The sequence below is a fragment of the Macadamia integrifolia genome, chromosome 7 (genome assembly GCF_013358625.1).
Source record: "Macadamia integrifolia cultivar HAES 741 chromosome 7, SCU_Mint_v3, whole genome shotgun sequence".
NCBI classification, from domain to species: domain Eukaryota; kingdom Viridiplantae; phylum Streptophyta; class Magnoliopsida; order Proteales; family Proteaceae; genus Macadamia; species Macadamia integrifolia.
In genome coordinates this window covers 32,294,462-32,308,052 of record NC_056563.1, presented here as the reverse complement: position 1 = coordinate 32,308,052, position 13,591 = coordinate 32,294,462, and the positions used below count along the sequence as shown (strand labels likewise).

Genomic DNA, 13,591 nt, shown 5'->3' with positions numbered 1-13,591 from the left:
GAACTATAATTGAATGAGAGTCTTTCACAAAAAAAGAAAAAAAGGTGAGAACCTGCTATGCTCATGAAGCATTGATGAACTTTGTGAGACTTGAAATGACATATTAACTTATTGAAGATTGATGAAAGGGCTTAGCCTAGTAGTGGCAGCTTTGGCTTGAAAAATCAGTGGCTCATGAGAGGATATCATGGGATCAATTTTTATAGCATACAAGTGTAAATTGATGGATGTGTGTAGGAGTAGGTGACCATTGACCCCACTAACATTACTGGTCTTACAGACCTATGGAAATAAGGGATGAACCGGGGTATATCATATCACTAAAAAATAATGGCATCACTAGCAAATAACAAAATAAAGATGAAGACAGTAGCCAGCGTGCTCTCTTGTAATAAGACTGAGTTTATGGGGTGTCCATTGATGAACCCAAGACCAGAATTTAATCCTATTTTTGCTGGAATTGTGAACCGGTCCCTATGGCCAACCAGCTGAACTGTTAAATGCCCTCAAGATCCCAATCCAACCGATGGATAGGAACCATCCATCTTAATATATGTTCTCCCATTCAAACAAGAGAATGAGGTTTCCTTCACTCTATATTTCCTCGACAAGGCTATGCTCTATCATTAAACTTTTTTTTGATAGCTTCGGCAATGGCGAAAGCTAAAGTAAGCAGTGTTGGGCTTTCTAGATGGCCATTTATTGTGACTGATATATAAATAACTGACATAATACGGCAAACCATTAGTGTTGTAAGGTAAGTTGTTATTTATAACTTTGGATTTCTTAAGTACAGAAAGCTTGTCATAACTATAGCCTCATCATAAGAGTTCTGTAGTTTAGTGAATTGTTTCGGTCGAAATTGTGAATTATGATCTCCTTGACCATTTCAACTATCTAAAATTTCCCATAAAAGGAGGCGAGGGATTCATTTTTCTCATGATCCTGTACTGACACTTTCCACTTCCCCTCATCTTTATCAATTGTCTATTTGTTTTCAAATATCTTTCAAAAGTTTCCATTTTCCTTCATCTAATTATATGTAAAGGAAAATGAATTCCATTTCCAATCTTACTAATGTTGTAATTCAACTTTTTAGGTTGATTGAGAAATAAAATATTTATTTCTTTGACTAGCAAATAAAAAATAAAAAAGATATCCCAACTTAGAGTATTAACGAAAGTTGATATATATATATATATATATATATATATATTTTAGAGAGGAAGGGTATCCGACTTTAGGTCGACTAAATCCCCTCGGGCTCGTACATGACCCTCGCGCCACGTACGAATCAGGAGCTTCTGGGCTCTACTGAACCTCAGGTGGGTGGCCCCAAGGAATTATGAAACGGTAAAGTTTTGATCACGAGACTTCGCTTCCAGAGGCGGAGTCTCATGTCCCTTCCAAGCCAGCTACGTTAATCCCTTCAAGTTAAAAAAAAAAAAAAAAAAAAATTGATACTAATGGTGTCAAACCCTAGTCCAAAATGACTAATCTAACCAGACCAACTGATTAAGACTCTGACTGATCAACCAATTGATAGATTTGTGTAGGTCTCAGCCCTACGCGACTAGATCAGTGAGACCAACCATTTAGGATTGAATGTACAAACCTGACTAACCGAGACGGTATATAGATTAAGAATTTGTCAAGAAAAGACCAATTAATATAAGGTTTTGGGTCGGCAACCCTATGACCGATCACTAAATAAAGACTCCAATTTATTCCCCCTGTTTGTTGGTAAAAGCTAATTAAAAAAAGAAAAAGAAAAAAAGGCATATTCAGTGTATACTCATGTCCACATTTAAGAGTGAGGAACTCAAGATCATATCAATCCATAGCAATTTTCATAGGAAATTAATGTGAGATCAATCCCCATAAGCTGATATGGATCGTATCATTAGATCCATTGCTTTACGGTCACCCGGTACATGAGAACATCCAACATCAGTTTCTTTTGCTTCCAATTAAACTCCTTTTGACCTTTGTAAATTGTAATATTAAGAAGTGAGATAAATGTTGAATGCTCACATGTGACTGGTGATCGTGTAGCAGATCCAATCTTTCCAAACAGCCTTTGGGTGTTGGGTCAAAATGCTAACATGAGAACCTAACATGGAATTTAGAAAATGTATTTGATTGTATGCAGGACTTCCTGAACAGCAGAGAATGTTTAAGTTGCAGTTTACTCAAAAGGGCTGATAAACATGAAGATCAGTTAACAGTTTCAGATTCAGAATCCATTTTTGGGAGAACATGAAAACTGTTATTCTGTAAAACCACCGAGGAAATAACTGTTACTGTGCTTAGTGCTTCAATGGTTGCAGATCTGAATTGCCAGTGTAGCAGAGAAATCAGGCCCAGTCTAGGAAAGGATTGAATGAATAGCTGATCATCTCAGTCCATCGCTTGTGACGAAAAAAAATGAATGGAGACATATACAGTTCTGAGGTGACAGCAGGTCCCAGTTCAGTACGCATACGAGGACAACCAGTAGCACCTCCATGGTTCCATGTTTTAAGGATTCAATCAGGGATTGCTATGGCGCCATTTACTGGAAATCGCATTATTATCATTTGAATGCTACTTCTCTGAATAACCCTAATAGCCAGATGATGAGTAATCTCGGATTCCATTGTCAGATTAACCTCAGAGCTCAAGGTCCCTTCTTGTACTAGACGCAAGGTCGGCATCGATTCATGGCAGGGACAGATAGGGGACGTAGGGCACTTAAACCCAGAATTTTCCCTCCAAATATTCCGTTGTCAGATCGATCTCAGATCTTCAAGGACTTTTTTCCATTCCCATGTGGCCATGTCTCCAGCTGCAAAGATTGAAGACTGTCACCACCGTCCTCCCTGCCTGTATAGTACAATTAGGGTTCGAGGGTGTGAGCTGGTGAAATACTTGCGCATTGGAACCTAATCTTCAACGCTTTTACAGTACAGAGAATGGTAAGTCTGCAATCCAACGAACCCAGAAATCTACCATTCACAGTTCGTCAAATGGGTGAATTTTGTGGTGACCCATAAGAATCATAACCTGTTTTGTTCAGGGATTAGGAATCCACCCTCAGGTTTTCTAGGCAAATTTTCATTGTTTGTGTGTGAAAAACTATGAAATAGCTTAATCAATGTAAGAAATCTTCTGGGGTCAGGGGATAAGATGGTCCGGTCGAGGAAAACGATAATGAGCAATCGATGTCAGAGGAGAGGACATAACATCTCTGAGGGGACTTCGTGATGTGTTGGGTTCTGGAGCCATTGCCTCCGTAAGTGTTTTATAACGCAATTCATTATTGAAGAATAATACTCATCGCTGTCATTTCATGACCCCATTGTGTGTCAAGAGTCTCAACAAGATAAGGTTAGTTCTATGTGAGAATTCAATCAATCAATTAATTAATTTTGGATTCAATTCTCACCGAAAGTTTATGAAGTGGTTTGTCGGCAATGGGTGGAGGATGGTCTCTGCATAAGAGAGTTAAAAGAGTTGGATTTTGGATTCAATTCTCACCGAAAGTTTATGAAGTGGTTTGTCGGCAATGGGTGGAGGATGGTCTCTGCAGAAGAGAGTTAAAAGAGTTGAATTTTGGATCCTTAAACCAATCTTAGCATTTTAAGAGGATCCAGAGATGTTGAGGTTGTTGAAGTTGAGTAATGCAGTTTAGGACAAGACTAGTCAACGTTAGTTCTAAATGTCTCTAACTATCTAAAGATTAGAGGATTAATGGGCTTCTTCCATCATTTCTGTTCTCTGTTTTGATCTATTGGGGAAAAAATGAAATGACTTCCAAGTATCCGATAGACTTGACTCTTTGGAGACCTGGCAGAAACCAATATCGTTTCTTGGTCTATCATGTAAAAAGATGTCTTGTATTCTGTTGCTTACATAAATGGGCTGATTCTGAAAGACTGTTAAGAGGCTGAAGGACTGAAGGACCGAAGGGCCTTCCTTGAGTTGTTGTAACCTTATTCCCATTGATAGTAAAGCAGATCTCATCTTACCATGGACATAGGTAATCTTGTCAAACTATGTGAATCCCTGTGTTTATTGTGTGATTGTTTGTTTATAAACCCATTTGTATTTCTTCATGTTTTAGGTTTTCATTTTCAAAGGATGGACCATGAGATGACAATGACATAAATGGCGAACTTCCAAGTAGAGCATATTCACTGGCCATTTGATGGGTCCTGCCAAGGGTATATGACAATTCGGTAACCAATAATCCATTTGATCAGATGCTCTTCCTTATTTAGTCATGTCAAATTTGGACTTTCCTTTGTGTGACCCATGAGAGAGAGAGAGAGAGAGAGCCATCTTCAGTCATGTCAAATTTGGACTTTTTCTTTGCATCAACCACCTATGAGTGTGTCTGTGTGTGTATGCGTGTGAGAGAGAGAGAGAGATTCTAATCAAATTTCCATGGTTGGCATATCCTATTCTTTCTTGCATAAACTTATTAACACCGTGTCTGAACCAGACATTATATTATCTATATAATACTAAACCAAATCACAGGAAAGAAAAGGCAGAAATGGGATGAGGTGGTGTGGTTCTGTGGACAGGAATATTTCCTGCATTAGCACTGTCACTCTAGCAAAGATGAGGAGTAAAACCTGAAGATGATATTTCAGTTATTGTACATTAATTGGTGCTTGTGATTGTGTTTTCTTTACTTGTTTTAGTTCTCTTAGCACCAGTTGGACAACTTCAATCTTAGCTCTCGATAGGGAAAGAAGAAATAGGATAGAGGGGTTTCTCTTTGGTGTTGCTTTATTACAAAACCAATGAACTGACACTGCAACTCTGCATCTTTCTGACTACTTAAAGTCTGCTTGTATTTCATCTGACTTTATTTGCTGGGAACTTGATCAAAGAGTAGCAGCAACAGCAACACAACAGGTTAAGAATACCTTCAGGATCACAACCATGGTGGAGCCAGGTCAGGGGGAAGCTGCACCCCCTACTTCCAATATGTCTACCAAGAAGAAAGAGCTCCTCTCCACTGCTATGAAGAGAACTAGTGACTGGTCTCTCTCTCTCTCTCTCTCTCTCTCTCTCTCTCTCTCTCTTCTCTCACTCTCTCTCTCTTTCAATGAACCATCTTCTTATTTACTTGTGAAATGAATAATTGTTGAAAATGAAAACAGTTGAGAGGTCTTAGTGAGTTTTATTTTGAATATTGTAATGTGTGAACTTGAATCATCTTCATATGTTATTTTGAATTTAACAGGATTTTCTCCCAAGAGATCCCAAGTGATGTCACAATTCACGCAGGTGGATCGTCTTTCTCGTTGCACAAGGTAGCCCACTTGATCTTTGTTCTTCTTTCTATAACAAGTATGCTTTCTATAACAAATATGAATAACATCAGAATAAACCAGTGTCTATAGTCAGAAGACTGTTCCTTAGACTAGATAGTACCTTATACTATATACATACTCAACATCCTTTCCTTGAATTGTGAATCTAGACCATGATTTGAATCCAATCTGATACCTTGTAACTTTAATTGCAGTTCCCATTGGTCTCGAAGTGTGGATACATAAGGAAAATAGTCTCGGAAGCTAGTGATGCTGATGTCTCTGTCATTGAAATCACTGATGTTCCAGGTGGGGCAGAAGCTTTCGAATTGGCAGCCAAATTCTGTTATGGTATAAACTTCGAGATAAGTTCAGAGAACATTGCCATGCTTAGATGCGTGGCAGAGTACCTTGAGATGACGGAGGACTACGCAGTTGGGAACCTAGTGAGTAGAACAGAGGACTACTTCAGTGAAGTGACACTGAATAGCCTTGCAGGGGCCATCTCTGTTTTGCATCAATCTGAAAATCTCTTTCCTATGGCAGAGAAGGTAAAATTGGTTGGCCGATGCATAGATGCTGTGGCTTACATAGCCTGCAAGAATAGCCAATTCAGTCTTCTGGGTAGAACTGAAAATAGGCTTGAGAGTGTTAATTCTTCATCTGCAGCTCACCTTAAAACCATTGTAGATTGGTGGGCTGAAGACCTTACTATTCTCAGAATTGATATTTTTCAACGGGTTCTCATCGCAATTTTGGCAAGAGGCTTTAAAAAATATGCACTTGGTCCAGTACTCATGCTTTACGCACAGAAATCTCTCCGAGGTTTGGTGAGAAATCACTTTAAAGACTTCAACTGCTTCTTTAGATGTATCTGTGTATCTAATTTAAAAGCTTGGTGCAGGAAATATTTGGAAAGGGCAGAAAGAACATTGAACCAAACCAGGAACATGAGAAGAGGATCATTCTGGAGACAATTGTGAGTCTTTTGCCAAGTGAGAAGAATGCAATGTCTGTTAGCTTTCTCTCCATGCTGTTACGTGCAGCAATATATCTTGAGACAACAGTTGCTTGCAGGCTTGATTTGGAGAAAAGGATGGGTCTGCAACTCGGTCAGGCAGTGCTGGATGATCTATTGATACCATCCTTCTCCTTCGCTGGGGATACATTGTTTGATGTTGACACAGTGCGGCAGATCCTGATGAATTACATAGAATATGGAGTGGATAGCACCCGCTCATGTTATAATGTGGATGATGAGTATGTCTCCCCTCCTACCAGTGACTTAGAGTGGGTTGGAAAATTAATGGAGAGCTACCTAGCTGAAATAGCTTCAGATCGCAACTTATCTGTTTCAAGATTCATCAGTCTTGCCGAGTTGATTCCAGAACAAGCAAGGATAACAGAAGATGGCATGTACAGAGCCATAGATATCTACTTGAAGGTGCATTCACTTGTGTGACATTTCTGTAGACATGTTATATATGTTCATAGCTATTAAGTAAAGGTTACTGGAAGCATATTATCTAATGAAATATAGACGCTTCCTCTAAAGTGATGCAATTACCTTTTCGACAACACTAGCTTCTCTATTCCTACTTTTATTGGAAGATAGTTCTTTCCTTTATACTCCCTGGGCATTTCAATAGTTTCAGCATAGGAATTTTTGGCTATACTACATATAAATTGTTCCCATGTCAGTAGTTCTTAAGAAAGATTTATGTTTTTTGGTACAACAATAGTTCTTGAAAATATGAGATCATTTTATTGTGTAGAAAATTAGAAATTGTTCTGATCAGCTTTTCTCACAAATGTGCAGACTCATCCTGCTTTGAGTGAAATGGAGAGAAAGAAGGTTTGCAGCTTGATGGACTGCCAGAAGCTGTCAAGGGAGGCCTGTGCCCATGTGGCTCAGAATGACCGGCTACCTGTTCAGACTGTGGTTCAAGTGCTATACTATGAGCAACAACGCCTTCGAGATGTCATGAATGGCAGCGGCATGGGTGAAGAATCTCCTGGTCTGACCCATAAATTAAATTTGTTTCCCTCAGATTACCATCCAGCGCATGATGAGCTCTCAAGATTAAGGAGAGAAAATGAGGAGCTGAAAATAGAGCTGGTGAGGATGCAAATGCGGTTAAAAGAACTTGAGAAATCGGTCACAAGTACTCCATCGAGGATCACTCCATCGGCTAATAAGCCCCCATTGCCTCGAAAGTCATTTATCAACTCTATGTCGAAAAAACTTGGGCGGCTGTCTTCATTTGTGCAGATGGATGGAGTCAAGCCTTCTGATTCCAAAAGTCGAACAAAGCCCAGCAGAGATCGACGACATTCCATCTCCTAATCTATCTATCTACCTATTATGCACTATGTATTGAATTCTGTCGCTATAGTATTTTTTTAATGATTGATAGAGGAGTAGCTTTCTGTTTCTTGTACTTCAGTTAGGGAAATATTTTGTAAATAATTTTATCACTCCATGTCGAGAAACTATCAAGAAATTTCCAATTATTGAAGGGAAAAAAAAATCTTCTTGTTATTTGGCACTGCTTTTTCTATATGTATTTGAAACTGGAAATTTCCGGGATCAATGGTCTGTACTAATGCAATGAAAATTGCTGGATTTTGTAAGTGGGATAAACCAATTCCGAAGTAATAGAGCAGAAAAATCTATTTGATTACTCCACAAAGGTCATCTGCGTCCTACTCTATGTCCAAGAGGTTGATGTAATGGGAAAGACAGGTGGAAAAATTATTGGAAAATAAATTACATTCAGATTGGTATTCTATCTTTTGGGCAGCGAAAGCGAAACAGCCTCATTACCTTTCACTTGTCTGCAATTAATATTGGCAAGCGATCTTAGGATTTAACATAAACCAGTTCATCACTGCTTGTTTTCTTCTTTTAAGAAAATCAGATTAATGTTATTTTAGTTTGTAAAATTCTATATCATCTACACAGAAACAACCATATGCAGTAACTCTGGCTGCTTGAGAAATTTTGATGGGGTCCAAAGTGATTTGACAGACAAGTTTATAAATCTTTTACACAAATAAGGAAGTTATGGAAAGATACACAAAAGAGTCAAAACAATGTTGTTTCTCTTCAGATACAGGATTAATTTGGCCTTTTGGAAACACTATCCTGGAGTACATACACTTTCTGTCAGTTGATTCTGTTAAGTTTTTTATGGGCCTCAACTAATTATACACCCACTTGAAGTCAATTTGAATTTGGTTCTGAGTTTAGCTCACTAAAATGCTAGCCTTGTTTAAATACTCCATCACCCATTACACTAAGAACAAAACAGAAATTTTCATGCAAACAGCAATCACAAATAGCAACTCAGAACCAGTCAAATCTATGGACACCAACCAAGAAGGTGTTAAGTCATGTTCATACTGAAAAGGGGAAACAGCCAAGGAGGCCGGTTTAGTTTCTCCTGTCTCACTTGTTCTTCAACATTGTAATTGTTCTTTGTCCCCCTTGGGAAAATTGGATGCATGCTAGGCACTTGGATGAGTCCCCATTCATGGCCTGTTAACTCTTCTCTTGTATCCATCCTCTTATATGCCCCTGTTCTTGTCCTTCTCATATGGCCGGATTCAGTAGAAGAAGAAGAGAAACTTGGTCCTGAATCTGAAGTTAGAGGTGTCTCATCTTTCTTTCTTCGATTATAAATCGTGGGGCCTAACGTCAGCTCAATATCGTTTTCATCCTCAATCTCTAACATTCCATCTCCACCTTCCTCTGCAATATACTCTTCAGCAGGTTGTTCCAGATCAAGTTTCCTTGGCTTCTGTGGCTTCTTTTTTTCTTTATATGTACTACTAACCTGACTCAAACTAATCTCATCAAGATTCCATCTCTTTGTACCATATCCATGTGTCCCACTGCTCTTCATGTTGTTCATTAACATCTTCTGAATTCGATACAAACGATGAAGTTCATAAACCTGCATTATCATAGGCGAAGCTTAGAATCGCTGACTAGTGAGTGGACCACTGAAAGAAAAGGGAGAAACAAGAGACCTGCATTTGGAACACATACCTGCTCTTTGAATGTTTCTTCATGCTTTAACATGGCCATCTTCATGGATTCCATATCAAATGGTTTCAAAATCCTATCCATCAGAACTGCAACAAATTGCCTTCTTTTTAACTTGCTAATGTCCCGCGTATTATAATTCAGATATGCTTGTTGAACGTTTCTCAGCTGTGATCGTATATCTCTTTTCGCCTTCTATACCTGCATCATGATGGTTGACAATCTGAGCTTAACACCAAATTTCAAACATGTTTTTCCAATTGGTGGAAAGGCTATAAAACAGTAATAAGCTAGTATAGAAAATAGCATGTTAAGGTGAATTGGTTATGGCTACTTTCGCTCTTCAAATTGAGCGGGATTGCTTCGAATCCTGTAGGCTACAATGGCTGAAGTCCATTTTCTAGTAATTTTCAACATTGACAGGGTATAGCTCCTTAACCAAAGACATCCTTTATGAAAATCTAGATATCTTCCACTGTTTAATTCTATAAGTGCTCAACATTATATTGTGTCAGATTCGCAATCAAATAGAAAGGCTTGACTTCAATTTTCCTGAAAATTTGAGATTCAATTGTAAAACCTTACTGGGCATAAACAAGGTAATGTTTCTCCACCACCTCCTGTTTCTGGTTTTATAATCCCTTGTTCTGAAATAATTACCTTCTTTTCATCTATATCTAGCAGAAAACTAGAAAACCCTATCCATTAACTAGAATCCTCTAGCTGGTTTTCATTGCCCGCTGATAGATTCATGCTCTGTGTTTCTGCCAGCAGTCTGTATGCACTCACTAGTGATGAGAGTTCACAACATGAGATCCAGAAAGCTTTACTGGTCAGAAGATGTTAGTGAGAACTTCAAAATCACAGAATTGGGCACTTTAACTAGTGAATCCAAACAGGAGCAAGCAAGCAGGTAACTGTAGAATCAGCACAAAACTTATAGGAACCTTGATTTTTCAGATGGGTATTACAGAGAAGAGATATTCTGATAAACTGGGCCATTTAGAACAAGTTCCTGTGGATCTCTAAGAAAGCTGCAAAATATATTTAAATAAATGAACACAAATAAGATGCAAGCAACAAACTATACCTTCTGTTGATCTCTCTACTGATAAAATCAAATATCAAAGGCAGGAAAGGAATTGAATTTTGTTTGTCTCCACTCACCTTTGGAGTCTCATGAGCTGAGAAGATCAAGAACTTTGGTACTATGATGAGGGAGAAGAATAAGAGAAGTGTTTCCAACTGTTTCAAGGGAAACCTTAACACCAACTTCAAGTCACAGCCTTTCTTTCCTTTGATAAAACACTACCTCTCCGCTTAAGGCCTTCACAGATCACATTCTTTATTAAGTTATATAATGTAAACATTAAATATAATAAAATCTAAAGAAGAATTTAAGATTCTCTCTTTCACTGACAGACCTAAGTATTATTGTATTTTTGGTATGAGGCATGCCAAACAAATCCTCAGTACCTCAACCAATGTGATGCAAGGTATGTGAAAGAGATGCTTGGGACAGTTCCAGCAGAAGATAAATATTAAATTGAATGCAATAAATACTTCCTTATATATAATATATGGTATTGTTCAGAATTGCAGAGCCTTACACTGCTCTAGATAATCATCAAAGGGACAGCTTAGCCTGCTTAGATGCATCACATGCACCCAAGAGTTACATATATATATAACTATTAACAGTTGTCTTTTAATATATGATGTATTATGCACATAATACATACAATAATATTAGAGAGAGAGAGAGAGAGCTTCTGACTCATTGATCTTGACCGTACACTGACTGGGTACATCTTGGAATGGTCCAAAAATGGAGTGAATGAAAGATCTTATATCTTATTATTGTTTATTTTTTCCTTTGTCATCAAAGGATTCTTTTACCTAATTATGCAAAAACTGGGCCTTTTAATTGATCTTATTATAGTTATCTTTTGTTTTTTTGGTAGGAGTCTTATTATAGTGATCAATGCAAAGAAAAACTGGGTTAACTTTCCAGAAACTGAAAAGAAGAATCTGGGCATCATTTTACAACTTGTAAGACCTTATCCCATCTCCTTCATTCACTCAAGCTTTGTTTGGAACGCAAGAAATTGATAGAAAATAAATACATAAAAAATACTTAAAATAATGATGGTTTTTACCTGTCTTCTTTAAAAAAGAATATTTATTTTTTTCATTCCAATTAGAGAGAGAGAGAGAGAGATTTTGTTTTGTGGGAAGGGGTTGGAACTGGGAAAAGTTCCATTGGATCATTGGGTTTCATGTCATATCTAAGAGGTGGTTTTTGAGACCGATTCCAATCCAAATTGAAAACACTGACCGATTCCTCATTCCTCATTTCCGATTTTCATAATATTAGATGTTTATTACATCATATGTGGGCAGGCAATCCTGAGTCCTGACCCTCCCATCTGACTGGAGACTAGTTGAATGGGCCCACATGAATGCTGCTATCATGAGCGTCAGCCTTATTTCCCACCTTCATCATCTCATCTCTATTCCCACCACTTTTTTTTGAGTTGTCTTCTGGATTCTTCCATTACCTGGGTAAGGAAACCATCCACATTTTTGTCATCTTTCAGTAAAACTACAGAGTATGTGTAGTAGTAATAACTATTAGGTCAATTCTGGGAATAACCTGAAATCAAATCATTAAATTTTGGTTCGGTTCTGTTCTGTTCTGTTTTGTTCAGCATCTGCTATTTACTGCTAGCAGAGGTGATTCCAGAAAAGCTGGAATCATTCTACAGCTATATCAACATTGAAGATGGATTCAAAATCTATCCTTGACCCACGAATCTGCTGATATCATTGACTGCAAGCAAAGCGTTTCTTTTTAACTCGCACAAAGATCTAAAAACAGGACACAATCCAAAGTAAATGCTACGTACTGCCCTTATTCATGTATCAGTGAAGGCAGTTTTGAAAGTGTCTTGTTGGAGGTATCAATTCAAAACTTACATGAGAGAGAGAGAGTAATGCTAAGAATGCTACTCAGTCATATGCTCCAACGCCTCGACACTGGGGTGACAAAATGACCACACTTATTCTCACATAGAGTTTCATGTGAATTGACAATTTAGGGAGGATAACAGGGAGACCTATCTAGGTTCTGAAACTATGTTGGAGAGTTCAATTCAAAATCTCGAGACATTAGGTGGAGAACAAGGATTAAAAACATGGAATTAGAGATCAAATTAGTCCCTATTGATTCTGGTAAAAAAGAAAATTGGAATTGACTCCAAAAAGCCTAGAACGATTCCAGTGTTTTAGACCAAAAATCGATCATATCACATCGATTGTAATCAAGATCAATCATGATTAATTTCAATTGGAGAGAACTGTTGAAGCCTACAAAGGCACCAAGTTAGCAGAACATACCAATGTAGTACTACAACTTCATACCTCCCAACATCTTAACACATCTTACATTCAAAATGCAGTCCGTTATTTTAGTTGAATTTACATTGGATGGCTGGTTGCCATTACCAAGGGCTGATAGGAGGACAAACAGTTGTGGCGGATTCCAATCAGACAATTTCAATTTGTTTTCCATAATCATAATTTTTCCAACAAACCATGTTTCAAGGTTATCAATATCGTTGGAGGGTAAGTGGTGTTAGAGAGGATCTTTTTCTGTTTCAAGGTATCAATATCCTATCCATAGTAGTATTGGTGCATATAAAAAAAGCCCTTGGATGGATTTTATGTATGTGGATCAAATGGTAAGGGAACCTGATCTACACTCTAGTGTATATTGCGTAATCATGGCAAAATGGTTCAAAAGTGGATTTTTTTTCAAAAAATATGAAAGGCGAAACTGTCCAATACAGCCTAATTGAAACCATGATTAGGGTTTAGGAGAAAAAAAATAAAAATAAAAGAAGAAACCCTGATTAGGTATCAATACCATGATTTAAAACGATGCAACAAACAGAATGTACGAAGCTTAATTAAACCTAATAATTAGCTGTGCGTGTTAAGTAACGGGGAGAGAGAGAGAGAGAGAGAGAGAGAGAGGGGGGGGGTGCTGGGTATGTCCTTACATGTTGTAGCTGTACCGACAGATTAAGGCGATTTATCCAAATGCTCAAGATCAAAGGAGGGGCTCATGGGATCGACTACCGAGGGAGATGGATTAGGATTTAATTAATTAAGATTTTAATTAAAAGATTAATTAAAAGATTAATTAAAAGGTAACGAATCTAACATA

The 13,591-nt window shown here is 37.8% G+C and overlaps 2 protein-coding genes across 5 annotated transcripts; one reads left to right on the top strand and one right to left on the bottom strand.

Moving 5' to 3' along the window:
- Positions 1-2,072: 2,072 nt before the first annotated feature.
- LOC122084548 (BTB/POZ domain-containing protein SR1IP1-like) lies at positions 2,073-7,858 on the top strand. Of its 3 annotated transcripts, none has more exons than XM_042652863.1 (7): positions 2,073-4,021; positions 4,106-4,220; positions 4,884-5,036; positions 5,240-5,309; positions 5,525-6,288; positions 6,387-6,753; positions 7,129-7,858. In XM_042652863.1, exons 2-7 carry the CDS (start codon positions 4,150-4,152, stop codon positions 7,654-7,656), a joined length of 1,953 nt encoding a protein of 650 aa, XP_042508797.1. In that variant the 5' UTR covers positions 2,073-4,021; positions 4,106-4,149; the 3' UTR covers positions 7,657-7,858. The 3 variants fall into 3 exon arrangements, with proteins under 3 accessions (XP_042508797.1, XP_042508796.1, XP_042508795.1); XM_042652862.1 differs by having other exon boundaries at positions 2,080-4,021; positions 4,106-4,205; positions 5,525-6,139; positions 6,214-6,753; XM_042652861.1 differs by having other exon boundaries at positions 2,080-4,021; positions 5,525-6,139; positions 6,214-6,753.
- A 699-nt stretch (positions 7,859-8,557) lies between these two features.
- LOC122083858 lies at positions 8,558-10,983 on the bottom strand. 2 transcript variants are annotated; one of them, XM_042651770.1, is made up of 3 exons: positions 10,451-10,983; positions 9,364-9,561; positions 8,558-9,268 (listed from the first exon to the last, which is right to left on the bottom strand). In XM_042651770.1, exons 2-3 carry the CDS (start codon positions 9,442-9,444, stop codon positions 8,699-8,701), a joined length of 651 nt encoding a protein of 216 aa, XP_042507704.1. In that variant the 5' UTR covers positions 9,445-9,561; positions 10,451-10,983; the 3' UTR covers positions 8,558-8,698. The 2 variants fall into 2 exon arrangements, with proteins under 2 accessions (XP_042507704.1, XP_042507703.1); XM_042651769.1 differs by having other exon boundaries at positions 10,528-10,982.
- Between the last annotated feature and the right edge of the window lie 2,608 nt (positions 10,984-13,591).